We start from the raw sequence: 15,923 nt of genomic DNA, 5'->3' as shown, positions 1-15,923 counted from the left end.
AACAAATATCTTTTGTTAATTTACAATCACGGTTTTAGTAAATAAATAAAAAAAATCATTTTATTTACTTTATAAGGTATAAATTAAATTTTATTGATATTGACATAGATATATAGTATATTTTAATATAAATATTTATTATTGACACTTCTTACTCATATGACTTTTTAACATTTATATATTTTCTGTAACATAAATTTAAATTGTTAATCACAAAACTTTTAATTTGAGATTTTTCAATACAAATTTTAAATTAAAATATCAAAGATATAAATTATTTTTCACTGAAAATTTTGAAATTAACATATTTTTATATGGTATATAATTTATTTCAATATATATATATATTTATAATATGAATATATATTAATGAGACTTCATATTCATTTGATTTATTAGGGCTGAGAATTTTATCCATACCTGAACCCGTATCTGAATCCGATCCAAAAATCCAAACCGAAGTAGCAAAATACCCGAACGGTTATTGAATTCGCAGAGATTAGATATCAGAATCCAAACGGGTAATATCTGAACCCGAACGGGTAATATCTAAACCGGAATGGATATCCGAAGATAATCAAACATAAGTATACTTAATCTTATATTTTTGTAGTTTACTTCTCTCATTTTATTCAAAATATTTATATGAATGATGCACATCGCTCAAAATTACATAATATACATAATTATGGACAAAATAATTTGCTACTCACTTAAAATACATATCAAGCTCTTGTTTCTTGCATTAACAAAAGTTGCATCTAAAATTTCAAAACAACAACTAAATTAGTGTCTTTCTATAAATTTTTATCTCCAAACCTATTAATAGTTTAATCTTTTAAAAATTAGAAAACTAGTTAAGTTAAAAATATATTTAAATACAAAAAACTTAAATAATGAATACTTTATTTATTTTTCTTCAAAATTTAAATATCCAAACCCAACCCAAAATATCTGAACCCAAACATAAAATATCCAAACCCGACCCGAAGTGTAGAAATCCGAACGGGTTCTATACCTTTATACCGGAATACCCAAAAATCCTAAATACCCGATACGAACCCGAACGTATATCCGAATGTGCACCTCTACGATATATGATCATTTGTATCTTTCTTGAAGAAAAAAAAGTTAAACGATTGATCATAAAATTTTCAATGTGGGATTTTTACCATTTTTAGTAATTTATAGTCATTTTTAAAAATTATAAAATATAGCATATAAGAAAAAATGTATTTTTTTTTATTATATGCTTAATGTGATTGTTTAATTTTTTTAATATAGTATAAAATTAAACAAAAAAGAGAGAAGATACAAAATTGTTATCAAATATGTATTATTCATAATCATTAATTGTCATATATATGTTAATCATATTAGGTAATTCCATAGCTTTTATTTAAGGAAATAAAAAATATTCTTTTTTACACTACTAATTAATTTGATAGTTATTTTAATAAAAAACATAGTATATTTTTATATGGACCAACATATTTTTCTAAGAATTTTAAGAATCATTTTCGTGATGACACGTGGCTACAAAAGTATGTTGTAATGCTTGAGGATTAATATATAGGGGATAAATTTATGCAATACTTTACATTGGGCTGGGCTTGGATATTAATTAGAGGCAATTCATGACTAGCTTAATTATACAGTACCATATCTTATATATTAAAACAGAAGTCACAACCTTGATTCACGTGTGATTTTTTTTAAAAATATATCTAATTGACATATTTCTATAAAGTTTATCTTACATTTAATCTCTAATCTTATCATTTAAATTTTGGACATACCAGAAATTTTTATTAGGCTATCAATAATTGGATTTAAACAATAGATGATCCATTAGATTTATAGATAGTGTAAATTAAATAGATATAATTTAATGTTATAATACTATACCTCCATATGTTAATTATTTAAATATTTGTCGATGTTAACTTTTAAAATGATAAAAAAAATTTAAATAACAAAAATCATATTATTTAACAATGATTAATTTTTACTAACTTAAACCAATGAATTTCTTTTAATCTATATAGTTTATTTTAATAATTAAACAAAAACTAAATGTTTAATTATTTACTCGATAATATAAATCTATGAAGCGAAAAATTTAATTTTTTAAAAACTTTCTAAATTTGCGAAATGTTACAATATTTTTGAATATGACAATAAAGCAATATTTTACTAATCTTTATATATATAGTTACGATTTTAATAATGCAATAATAATCCGAAAATTTATATATATAGAAGAGGATACAAATACATGTGAAAGTTTGAAACAATCTATTCAATGAAAAAATATACTGTAAACTTATTATGTTTTAAAAATTGATAGACAAATATATATTATAATATATACCAATTTAGAATTGAAAACAAAATGTTTATATAAAAATAAATAAAAACAAAAAATCCGTGCAAGTATTCTATTAAAACTGAAGTACAAAACATTATTTGCCTAATTTTAAATGATTTTTTGTATCTTTTTTCTTTCCTAACTAAATTTAACCATTTCATTTATTTTTTTTTTTCAAATAATTTGACAACATTTATTACAAAAATGTAAAATAGAAATTGTCTATTTTAAGTATTTTATTACATCTTTACATTCAATTTTCAACTCTTCATAACTAATTCATTAATTATTTTTATCATAATAATTCAAGATAATTTATTCTACGTGTTAACCATAATAATTCTATACGTTTGAATGAAATTTTTCTATTCGTGACAAGAATTGAAATTGGTTAACAAATAATTTTTTATTTGTTTACATAATTAGTTAGGCATGAGTATTTACTACTATTTAGGTATCAGTTTGGATACAAATCAATTCTTTCAGATATCAAGATTTTTGAGTTTTGAAATTAGGCTATGTTTGAATATTATAAATTTATGGACGGAGTTCGGTTCTTCTGGGTTCGGATGAGTTGAGTTATGATGCGTAGAAACCTAAAAATATCCAAATAACATATATATTTAAAAATTTCATTACATCCGCATGGGCGTGCAGATCAAGCTCTAGTTTATTCTATTAAAACAAATTTACAAAATATTGCTTACCTAATTTTTAGTGAATTCATAAATCTTCTTCATTTCTTTTGAACTAATTTAACCACTTTCTTTATTATCTTTTCCAAATAATTCGACATCATTTATTGCAGAAGTTCAAAAAAACCTATTTTAAGTGTTTTACTACAACTTTTACATTTTTTCACTCTTTCAAACTACTTTATTAATTGTATTTATCATAATAATTCGACATCATTTATTTTACGTGTTAACCGTAATAATTTCACATGTTTGAATGAAATTCTTCTATTAGTAACAAGAAATCAAACCAGTTAACAAATTTTCTGTTTTTTATATAATCAATTAGAAATGGGCATTCATGTATATGTTCAGATACATATCGGTTTTTCGAGTATCAGGTGTTTGGATTTTAAAATTAAACTTCGATTGAGTATTATATATTCCTGGACAAGATTCGAGTAAGATTCTTCCAATCCGGATAGGTTCGTAGAAACCTAAAAATATCTAAATAATTTATACCTATATGTTTAAAATATCATTAAAAATTATAAAAAAGGTAAAAATAATATCGTGCAGGTCAAGTTCTAGTTTTTCAAACACAAGTCACATTTTGTTAAGGTTACGAGGAAGTGAGGATGGTCAGCATCAAAGTACACGGAGAGCAGTGAGTATTTTATTTTGAGACACTTGTAAGTTGTGTGTGCTAAGCCCTGTTCAAAAACGCTGCCGCCGAGCCCGGAAACGCGGCAAGTAAACGCTATGCGATTTGCCTTTATTCGGTTAAAAACTCGGAGACCACGAGAAAACTTTTCTTTTCATTTTACTGCGGAAATCAAATAGAATATGAATGATCTGTTAATTTTAAGCTTAAAATGAGAGAAAGATGATGCAAATGACCAAAATGATGGAGGCGGCTGTATTTTCGAGTTCCAAAATTGACAACCCTAAAGGAAGAACACAAAATAACAATTACAGTTGTACCCTTCATTAAAAAAGGGAAAAATAATTCAAAAATTCATTAGTGGGAATTTAAACCTGGGTTACCAAAGTCATTTAAAGCCACGAACCACTGCGCTAAATGAACCTGTTAGTCATAGATCAACAAAAACGTAAAAATAACATTACAAGCTCCCTAAAACTCAAGGAAAAAATTCTCAATTACATAAACATATTATAAAATATATAAAATCATATTAAAAATTATGTCCCGCGTATTCTCTGATTACTCTTGAATTATCCGATAACTCGCTAGGCGTAGACTAACCGTCCGATTAGTGCCTAGAGCGATGCGGAACAGGGGTGCTAATGATACCATATAATAAAATAATTAAGCTGAACGTAAACCAAACCAGAATTGATTGGCGAAGACTCCACTATTTGTGTTTGAATGATTAACGTTTTAGATTTCCTAGATCTTTACATTTTCATGGTAAGGTTTAGATTATATATATGTTTTTAATTATGTAGTTCAATTATATTTTGGAGAGTAAACCTCTTCCAATATAATATTTCTTGTTTTTCATAAAGATGCATGTTTTAGAAAAAAATTACTTTAGAAAAATATATTTTAATATTTTCAATGCATTTTATCATCTAACAAGATTAACTGTAAATTTCTATAAAAAATAATTGCATTCAGTGATTCTTATTGGTTTACCAAAATGAAATTTAATAATAAAAACTTAATATGTTAATATATTTGAAAAATCTAAAGCAGTGAAAAGCTAAACGCTGCGTTTTGAAAAGTGCGATTTTCTTGGCGACTCAAAGTGCGACGTGCGATTAGGGATTTCGAGTGATGGATCTGGCTCTTCCGCCGGATTTTCCGGACCCGCCGGGAGGGGTTATCGTCAAGGAAGCTCCGGTGGAGTCTTCGGTGGGTGAGATGGTTTGTACGGATTCAGATCGGATTGAGGAACGGAAGAAAGAGGAGAGTTGGGTACGAGTTGCTCAAGATAAGAAGTCGTTGAAGAAGCACAAGGTGGAGGTATTGAAGAAGGATGGGATTCACACGGGGGAAATTCCTGATGAGATCATCGAAAACTCAACGCCGCTGTGGCGGGATTTTCTCGTGGGAAGTTTTTGGATCTTGCGCATCATATTGCAAAGGTCCATAAGGTTCTTAACAAGATATGGAGGTATGGGGATGAAGCTACTAAGGTGGATGTCTATGATGTGAATGCTACTACTATGAGATTCAGGGTATCAAATCAAAAGGCTAGAGAAAAGATCATTCGTCGTGGGATGTGGAATATAGTGGGGGTTCCGATGGTAGTAACCAAATGGATGCCAACAGCGGAGGGGAAGAAACAAGAGGAGGAAGCAATTCCTACGTGGGTTCACTTGGAGAAGGTTCCTTTGCATATGTACTCGTGGGAGGGTTTAAGCTTCATCACGAGCCCAGTTGGATTTCCGGTGAAGCTCCATCAAGACACGTGATATTACGTGTATACGCACACTAATTAACCTAATGTGCACACTACCACAATCGAATGATATGTCGATGTAGCACTTTAGGATCGAATCTACAGAGACCAACGATTACACTTTATCTTTATGGGATCAATACTTAGCTAAAACAATATGGGGGTTTTAAGATTTGAGGGTTTCGTGAGAAACAAGTAACAAGATTAATTAAAGTATTCAGATAAATGCTAGCCTAGGATGGTTTGATCGGGTGTTAAGCAAGTGTGAGCCAAACAATTATTCAAGTTCAGTTAAGAGCAAGTCTAGAACTCGGATCACTCAAATAGAACAGTCCACTGTCGTGGTACTGCTCCCTATGCTGATCGATCTTGATACCTAAACTCTCGTTTGGATCAAGACGCGACAGCAAGAAATAAAGATCAAGTCCGATAAGTTCACAAAACACCCTAACATCTACTTTCGCTGGTTAGGGATGGAATGCTCATTCATAACAGATCTAGCAACCTATTACACGGTTAATGAACAGGTTAAACCTAGGATCTAACATTAAGCGGCCAGTTTAATGCAGGCATTAAGAACAATTATGAATGAAGACAATCAATGGTTTCACTTATCTATGTTTAACTCACGGATCTAACACCCAAACACTCTAGACTAAGCAAGTTGGCTACTCAGCCATGAACAGAGAAAACACAGAGACATAGAATGAATAAAACATGTATATATAAAATAGAATAAGGGTTCAGGGGGTTCTTCTCTATGGTGAGAGAGATGGAGCCTTCTCCCTTTACAAAATATCAAATCACAAATCTCTAAAAGCTCAAGTCTGGTTCTTTGTGTGAAAAGTAGCGTAGAATGTAAAAAGAAAGGGAAAAATATGATATATCAAAGCCACATGCGTCTGGGAGAAAAATATGGGATAATTAGGGCAAATCCCGTATTGACTTGTGGTTTCCTTAAAAATCTCTGTCGCAGGAACATGTACTCGGGTGCTCCGCTCGATCCGGAACAGTCGCTCGGGTTGCTCTGCTATCGGGAACAGTCACTCAGACTGTTCCGCGTGAAAATCTGCAGATTGCATTCTGTTCTGTCCTTTTTGTTCCAGCTGGTCTATCTCCAATCCAATGCAACTCCAGACCTGTAATGACTCGAAAAGGACTCGGAAGACTCGATAAAGACTTGAAAAGCAATTAGAAAACATATATACAAGATGCCAAAAACACCATATATCAATTCCCACAGACTTAGATCTTTGTTTGTCCTCAAACAATGTCAAGTATCAAGAACATGGAGAAAAGTTTGAAAGTGTGGGAACTCTCTTATTCTCAGCAACCATACTTTAACCACGAATCTCTGAACCATACAAGCAGTCAAACTATGACAACACACTCTTACCGGAACCCCACTGACTGCTGTTCAAAAATCGGATCCATACTCTACATCTCAAACCTGAAAAAGAAAAGCAACACTATTGAGACAGAACTCCCTATATTAATTTAAGAGTAGCGTGAGCTTCTCATCACAGGCACTATTCAGGGTAAACGGTCTAGGTGTGGAACAAGCTTTAAGAGTGTTTAGGGGCTACCATTTCATTGTAGAGGATGCAGGATATCGCACAAAATGGCAAGAGAGGATAGATCCATTGATGTCCACAGCCTCTACTCGTTTTTGCTCTATTTGGTGCGACTGTTCTGATGACGGAACAGGCGACTGATTGTTCTGCTTTCTACTTTCCTCTACATACTCTTCAATACTTGGTACCAACTTCTTGCTCGACCTTCCCAGTGGCTCATGTTTCTTTGATTTCTTCCCCTTCTCCATCACGTTATTTTCGTTTTTTTTTCTTTTTCTTTTGGTGATGTGACGAAGAAGGAGGTAATACATGATGGTTCTGAGTGCCACTAGTGGTTCTGATTTCACAACCATTCTGGTTCTCCACCCCTGCTCTTGTGCAGGTCATTGGTTTTGGAGCGGTTGCTCCCTAAATCTGCTTGTTCTTCTTTCTGAATGAATTTCTGCAGCAACAACGAGTATGAGGCTGTGTTGATCCTTTCCTCTCCGACCTTTTTGCACATATCTGCACATATGACACTGAAAAAAAAGATGCATGAAGGTGGAATAAAGGCTAAGGTGCAGGGTGGGAACTAGCTAAAGATGAGCTAGCCAGTCAGGATCAGCAAGATGGATAAAAATGATAAGTAAGTCCTGAGTGTGTTCTCGTTTCCCTGATCTAATGCCCATAACAAGAAGAATTTAAGTCAAGATTAAGTTCAAGTTAGGTGGAGTTAAGTCTACCCAGTGTAACCTGATCGGCTGAGAACTTCTGGAGAATCAAGTGAGATATGTCAGGGTGTTCCACGTCCACATGTGTGTCTTTCGCCACTGCTAAGGTCACTGAATAAGATAAATACATCATGAGGTGGTTAGTGATCAACACGGAATAAGGTCCTAATTCCCACAAATTTTTGTCTGACTCGATCTTAAAAACTGACTCAAAAGAAAAACAAAAGAGAGAAATGAGTTAGTAAACGACGAAAACCCTCCCCCAGACTTACTTCACAACATCCCTGGTGTGAAAATAAATCAGAGAGAAGGTGAAAACAAGAATAAACATGTTTTTTTTTGTGTGAGATACTTACCTGAGTGGATTGGGCGCTCCACGAAAATTCTGAGTGTTCCAGCACAAGATCTCCGCCTGGAGCAGTTGCTCCTTCAGCAACCCAGAATTTTTAATTATCTCGGATTTTTCTGCTTTTTGACCTGAAATCAATAAAATAAAACGAAAAATAAGCAAACAAAGACAAAAACAAGTTATATTTACACTTACCAGTGGGTTGCCTCCCACCAAGTGCTTGGTTTAAGTCATTAGCTTGACTTGGTGACTGGGATCAGTCGGGTTGAGCATGAGGGCTTGTTCCAAAACAAGCTCCACAATCAGACATGTTCAGATTCAAAACTCTGCTCAACAACCCTTTCACAGCAGCTTCTCCTTTCTCTTTCAGCTCATGTGTGAAAATTATTTTGACTTTAGAGAAAGGTTTAGAGGTACCCTTGCACTTTACCTCATACTCAATGGATTTCTCATCACACAAGCGAGGTATCAAAGTCATCATAGGGTCACCCTTGACACTTTTCTTCTGGACTTTTGCATTCACATTTACATTTCCACTGAGTTTCTTGGTATCAGTGTGAGGATCTCCATCCAGGACTTCTTTGATCTCACCCTTTTTACCAAGCTCCTTCTTAGGAACAATTTCCAGCTGTTCTCCACTAACCACTGAGATGCAAGAGGCGTAGCGGATTTGTGATCTGGTTGGGACAGCCCTGTAGAAAACCTTCTTGTTGATGTTGGAGAAGGAGAATCTCTTATTAGGCATATCGACGATTGCTCCCACTGTAGCCATAAATGACCTTCCAAAGATCAAAGGCATCTCATGATCGATCCTCATCTCAACAACTTGAAATTCGGTATGGAGCACACAGTCCCCAACCTGGACAGGAAGATTGCCAATGGTTCCATAAGGGACTGCCATGGAAGAGTTTGCAAAACCCAGCTTCACCTGAGAAGGCTCAACATGAACAATGCCCAGCTCGTCTGCAATCGCTTTTGAGATAAGGTTCACACTAGACCCAGAATCACAATGAGCTTCCTTGAACTCCACTCCAGCAATGGAACAAGGAAAAACAATCTTTCCAGGGACATCAACCTTAGGCAGTACCTTCAGCGATGGTGTCAGTGCTTCAGTAAAGAGAGCCTTAATTTCCTCTTGAGTCTCTCTGCAATTTTTGAAGAACAGACGCAATGGCTGAATCTCCCAAGCATGTTCAAATGAGATCTCTTTAGGAAATCTGCTCACCATCTTCCTAAACCCAGCCAGCCGCTCTGCATTAATGGGATCCATCAAATGTTTTGGTGGAATTGGATAGGGAACCTTAGGAACATAGACTCGCACTGATGCAGTTTCAGCAGGTTCGCTAGGAGCGGTCGCTCCAGAGCTAGCAGACTGCTCTGTGTTCTCTTCTGCGCCTACAACAGTCTCAGCGAACGGCTGCTCGATTGCATCACAATGCTCAGTCCTAGGATTTTTATCTGTTTTTCCAGGGAGCATACATTGCTGCCTCTTAACACTCTCAGCTGTTTGAGCGAGCTGAACATCGATCTTTCTTATGTGGCTCGCAACAGCGTCATACTTGGCATTCAGCTCAGTGAACATGTTGCCCATCCTGGTGTCGATTTCCGTGGTTACCTGATTCAACGCCTTGGCCTGAACCTGCTGACCCTGCAACAATTGTTGCATCATCATACCCAGACCCTTCAGCTCATCTGGTTGACTGTTCCCGGTAGCTGGAACAGCTTGCCGATTGTTCAACGGTTGTCGCTGGTTCTGGTTCTGAATCTGCCCGGCCGTAGCTTGCTCCATGCTGAAGACGTGCCTTTGATTATTTTTCAGTAGCTGATCAACCTTGGCAGTCAGCTCATCTATCTTCTGGGTGTCAGAACTGTTCCCTTTCTTGGAGCATTCACTCTCCTCGTTCTTATTGGCTGAGGTAACAGCCATGTTCTCAATTAGCTCAAATGCTCTATGAGTGGTCTGAGTCTTGAAGTCTCCATTGCTGGCAGAGTTCATAGCACTCTGAAATTCCCAGTCAACTCCATCATAGAAAATTTCCAAAAGGTAGTCGTCATCAACTCCATGGTGAGGACATTCTCTGCGATAGTCATTGAAGCGCTCCCATGCGTCGCAGAAAGGCTCATCAGTGAGCTGTCTGAAGGAGGTGATCTTGTTCCTCAATGCAGCTGTTCTCGCCTTAGAGTAGAAATGGTTGAGGAACGCTGATCGGACCTGTTCCCATGAAGTGAGAGAGCCGGTAGGGAGAGAGTTCAACCACCGTGCAGCTTTTCCATCAAGAGAGAATGAGAATAACATGCACCTGATGTAGTCTGGTGGAACACCATTCGTACGAGTGAAACTGCAGACTTTTTCGAAGCTCTCAATATGCTCCATTGGAATTTCTGTCGAGAGACCAGAGAACACCTTCCTCTGTACTAGATCGATCAAAGCAGGCTTGATCTCGAAGTCCTGTCTGGTGCAGGGTGGAGGAACTATGGCAGAACGAGTTGTAGGGATGTTGCAAGGAAGGTTTCTCTCCTCGATTGGAGCAGCCTGCTCCGACTGTTCCTGCTGATGTTGGGCAGCTTGTTCCTGCGCTTGAATGGTCTGCTGCAACTGTTGCATCTGCTGCTGCATGAGTGCCATAGCCGCAGCGAGATCATCCTGATTGGCGTGATCACCCATAGTGGTGTCAGTTTGCCTTGGCTGTTGACGATTTTTTCTTTCTAACCTAGCTAGCTCCTGGTTGGTAAGTGTAACCAATTCTCCTTGTGCGTTTCTCCGAGTATGTCTACTGGTCATGCACCTAGAACATTAGTTATAACAAAAAGGATATAGCAAGTTAGAGGTTTTAGACTAAATAAATAACCAAAGAATAAAGGTTAAAAGATGGTCCCCGGCAAAGGCGCCAAATTGATATTACGTGTATACGCACACCAATTAACCTAATGTGCACACTACCACAATCGAATGGTATGTCGAGGTAGCACTTTAGGATCGAATCCACAGAGACCAACGATTACACTTTATCTTTATGAGATCAATACTTAGCTAAAACAATAGGGGGGTTTTAAGATTTGAGGGTTTCGTGAGAAACAAGTAACAAGATTAATTAAAGTATTCAGATAATTAAAATGCTAGCCTAGGGTGGTTTGATCGGGTGTTAACCAAGTCTGAGCCAAAAAATTATTCAAGTTCAATTAAGAGCAAGTCTAGAACTCGGATCACTCAAATAGAACAGTCAACTGTCGTGGTACTGCTCCCTATGATGATCGATCTTGATACCTAAACTCTCGTTTGGATCAAGACGCGACAGCAAGCAATAGAGATCAAGTCTGATATGTTCACAAAACACCCTAACATCTACTTTCGCTGGTTAGGGATGCAATGCTCATTCATAACAGATCTAGCAACCTATTACACGGTTAATGAACAGGTTAAACCTAGGATCTAATATTAAGCGGCCAGTTTAATGCAAGCATTAAGAACAATTATGAATGAAGACAATCAATGGTTTCACTTATCTATGTTTAACTCACGGATCTAACACCCAAACACCCTAGACTAAGCAAGTTGACTACTCAGAGACTGAATAAAACATGTGTAGATAAAAAAGAATAAGGGTTCAGGGGGTTCTTCTCTATGGTGAGAGAGATGGAGCCTTCTCCCTTTACAAAGTATCAAATCACAAATATTTAAAAGCTCAAGTCTGGTTCCTTGTGTAAAAAGTAGCGTAGAATGTAAAAAGAAAGAGAAAAATATGATATATCAAAGCCACATATGCTGGAAGAAAAAGATGGAATAATTAGGGCAAATCCCGTATTGACTTGTAGTTTCCTTAAAAATCTCTGCCGCAGGAACATGCACTCGGGTGCTCCGCTCGATCAGGAACAGTCGCTCGGGTTGCTTTGCTATCGGGAACAGTCACTCAGACTGTTCCGCGTGAAAATCTCCAGATTGCATTCTGTTATGTCCTTTTTGTTCCAGCTGGTCTATCTCCTATCCAATGCAACTCCATACCTGTAATGACTCGAAAAAGACTAGGAAGACTCGATAAAGACTTGAAAACCAATTAGAAAACATATATACAAGATGCCAAAAACACCATATATCAACACGATAGCGTGTACGAACTTGGCAGAAGCAAAAGTGTTTGTTAAGGTAGATACCTCGAAAGTTTTACCAAAAGAGATCACATTTACCAAGGAGGGGAAGCAGTTTACAGTGAAGTACTGCTACCTGTGGTTACCTGCGAGATGTAGTACTGTGTGAAAAATGGGGACATGGAGAAAAGGTGTGTGCATTAAAAGGAAAGGAGATGAAGCTCAATGAGAGTCCTGGAGTTAAAAGTCTGGTGAGTGTTGATAAAAAGCAGAAGGAAGACACTGAGAGAAAGAAGAAGGATAGCAATGAGGAAGATAGTTTGATGAAGGAGAAAACAGAAGAGATCACTAAAACTAAAGAGAGGGTGGAGAATGTATGGTCTGAGGTTTCGCCAGGAAGGATTGGGAGGTCTCAGAGTTTACAAAATAAATCTATAGAGATCCAGATATCAGCTTCAAAGTTTTCAGTGCTTATAGATGAGGACGAGGAAAGATTAATCTTAGAGGATAATCTAAAGAATATGGATGAGGATAGAGAAGAGGAGGAAGTTGATAATCATGAAAGTGAGTTTCTTGAAGAAAATTTTCATGAGCAACTAGTACAAGATAATGTGAAGATAGGTGGACGAAGAGGGAGGAAGAAAGGTCAGAAGACTAAGGCTCAGGATCCAATTCCGGCGAAGAGCATGAGGTCTTCTCGACGCAAAAAATAATCCATGGCGAGTTTCTTTTGGAATGTGCGCAGATTTAACAAACATTTGAAACATTCCATTGTCAAAGAGTGGATAAGAAGTAATAACATGGAGTTTGGTTGCATTTTAGAAACGAGAGTCAAAGAAGGGAAAGCGGGTAGAATTCTAAATACATAGTTTAGAGACTGGACACATATGACTAACTATGAACATAGTCAAGGAGGAAGAATCTGGTTGCTGTGGAGGGATTCGGTAAGGATGACACCAATTTACAAAACAGACCAGATGATAACATGTGAAGTGGGGTTGCATGGTCAGGAGGATTTCTTTTGTTCTTTTATCTATGGAAGTAATGATGTTGAAGAAAGGAATGTATTATGGGAAGATCTCTGTCATCATCAGGATTCTTTGTTGTTTCACAATAAAGCGTGGTTGATAATGGGAGATTTCAACGAGATTTTGGAGGTTGAGGAAAGTTCAGGCTTCTCGAACTTGAGCAGAACTTCTAGTGGTATGAGAGATTTTCAACGGATGGTCCTTCACTGTAGATTTGGGGACATGGGGTTTCAAGGGCCTAACTTTACGTGGTGTAAGAGAGAGGAAGGGGTTATATGCAGGAAGCATGATAGAGTTCTAATGAATGACACTGCGCTTCAGAGATTCTCGAATGCTTATGCTGTCTTTGAACCTTGAGGTTGTTCGGACCACATGCGTTGCAAGATTCAACTTTTGCCGACATGTGAGAAAATGAGGAGGCCTTTCAAGTATATGAATGTTATAGGAAGTTTGCCAAACTATCTCCCAATGCTTCAGAGGTATTGGGATTCAACTCCGAGGCTATTTCATTCTACCTCCGCATTGTTTAGATTTTCAAAGAAGTTGAAGAACTTAAAGCCTTTAATTAGAGAGCTTGGAAGAGAGAAGATTGGAAATCTAACGAGAAGAGCAAAGGAGGCACATGATGATTTGTGTAAGAAGCAGAAACAAACTCTAATAAATCCTAGAGATGAAGCTGTAAGAGAAGAGGCTGAGGAATATGAGAAATGGCTCCATATTGCTGGTTTGGAGGAGGATCATCTTAAGGAACGAGCAAAGCTTCACTGGCTTGATGTAGGAGACATGAACAATAAAATGTTCCACACTGCTTTTCAAGCTCGGAAAGCTCAAAACACAATATGGGAGATAAGATGTAGCAATGGGAGCATAGTCAATAAGCACTCAGACATTAAGGCAGAGGCTGTGGATTTCTTGTCGGATTTTCTCAACAAGTGTCCTGATAGTTTTCAAGGAGTTTCAATTGAGGAGCTGCAAAATTTGTTGGAATTCAGATGTAACATGGATGATTGTAGGAAGCTAGAAGAGGAAGTAACAGAGGATGAGATTCGAAAAGTTCTATTTGCAATGCCTTCTAACAAATTTCCTGGTCCAGATGGGTTTCCTTTTGAATTCTTCAAAACAGCTTGGCCAATCATTGCTCAGGACTTCATTGTTGCAGTTCAATCTATCTTCAGGTACGGTTTTCTCCCGAAGGGCATTAATTCCACTATTCTTGCTTTAGTGCCAAAGAAGATTGACTCGATGGAGATGAGATATTGTCATCCTATTGCGTGCTGTAATGTCCTTTACAAGGTGGTATCTAAGATTCTAGCAAATCGCCTCAGAGTTCTACTGCCTAGGATCATTTCTGCGAATCAATATGCTTTTATTCAAGGTAGATTGTTGCTGGAAAATGTCTTATTAGCCTCGGAGTTGGTTAAAGATTATCACAAGGAAGATATCTCTCCCCGCTGTGTGATGAAGTTAGACATATCGAAAGCTTTTGATTCAGTACAGTGGACTTTTGTTCTGCGAAGTTTGGAGGCTATGGGAGTTCCTGAAAAATTTATTCATCGGATTCGGCTCTGCATTACAACTCCTTCGTTTTCGGTCCAAGTGAATGGTGAGCTTGGGGGTTACTTTCAGAGCGCAAGAGGCTTGAGGAAGGGGTGTTCATTGTCTCCATATCTGTTTGTGGTGTGTATGAATGTGCTCTCCAACAAAATAGACAGAGCAGTGCAAGAGATGATTAACTCATCTATGCTTTGGAGATGATTTAATGGTATTTGTGGAAGGATCTAAGCGGTCAATTGAAGGAGCTTTAACAGTCTTTGATGAGTTTGCGAAGTGGTCTGGACTGAATATTAGTATTGAGAAATCGATGGTATACATGGCGGGTGTTGCTCAGGGAGAAAGAAGTATAATTTTGATGAATTTTCCATTTGCTGAGGGTGCTCTTCCTGTTAGGTATCTGGGGCTTCCTCTTATGACTAAGGTAATGAGAAAGAATGACTACTTACCGTTGGTATAGAAGATCAGAAGCAAGATTAGTACCTGGACCTGTCGTTTTCTCTCATATGCTGGAAGGCTGGAACTGATCATGTCAGTTTTTCTGAGTATAGTAAACTTTTGGGTTGCTGTGTTCAGACTTCCAAGCAAATGTATTAAAGAGGTGGAACAGCTATGTGCTTCTTTTCTTTGGTCGGGGCCGGAACTCAAATCCAAAGGAGCAAAGGTTGCGTGGAAAGATGTCTGTAAACTCAAAGCTGAAGGAGAATTGGGTATACGAGCTTTAAAAGAAGTGAATGTGGTTAATGGACTGAAGCTAATCTGGAGGATGTTGACTGGGGGAATCTTTATAAGGGAAATGGTTAAAAAACAATCTACTCAAGAGAAAGAGTTTCTGGGAAGTGAATGTAAATACTCAGGCGGGTTCTTGGAGGTGGAGGAAAATGTTGAAGCTTAGAGATGTTGCGAAGACGTTATATAAGATTGAAGTGGGAAATGGTTGCAACACTTCCTTTTGTTTTGATAAGTGGTCTGAAAAAGGTATTCTTTATGAGTTATTGGGTGAAAGGGGCGTAATTGATATGGGTATAAATAAAGAAGCTTCAGTTGCAGAGGCAGTTTTGAGTACTAGAAGAAGAAGAAGGCATAGAAGGGTGATGTTAAATGAAGCAGAAGCTGAGTTACTAAAAGTTGCAGAAAAGATGAGAGATAATGTT

General features: G+C 36.8%; 1 protein-coding gene and 1 non-coding gene across 2 annotated transcripts; both read left to right on the top strand.

The window, feature by feature from the left end:
- The first annotated feature begins 10,164 nt into the window (after nucleotides 1–10,164).
- Nucleotides 10,165–10,271, top strand: LOC125581125. Its single transcript, XR_007318836.1, has one exon. It is a non-coding gene; the product is annotated as a small nucleolar RNA R71 (small nucleolar RNA).
- A 4,706-nt stretch (nucleotides 10,272–14,977) lies between these two features.
- LOC106373568 lies at nucleotides 14,978–15,664 on the top strand. Its single transcript, XM_013813725.1, has 2 exons — nucleotides 14,978–15,165; nucleotides 15,346–15,664. Exons 1-2 carry the CDS (start codon nucleotides 14,978–14,980, stop codon nucleotides 15,662–15,664), a joined length of 507 nt encoding a protein of 168 aa, XP_013669179.1.
- The last annotated feature ends 259 nt before the right edge of the window (nucleotides 15,665–15,923 follow it).

Source organism: Brassica napus, chromosome C1 (genome assembly GCF_020379485.1).
Source record: "Brassica napus cultivar Da-Ae chromosome C1, Da-Ae, whole genome shotgun sequence".
Taxonomy (NCBI): Eukaryota; Viridiplantae; Streptophyta; class Magnoliopsida; order Brassicales; family Brassicaceae; genus Brassica; species Brassica napus.
The sequence above is the reverse complement of the archived record's forward strand: the minus strand, read 5'-3'. Positions and strand labels throughout refer to the sequence as shown.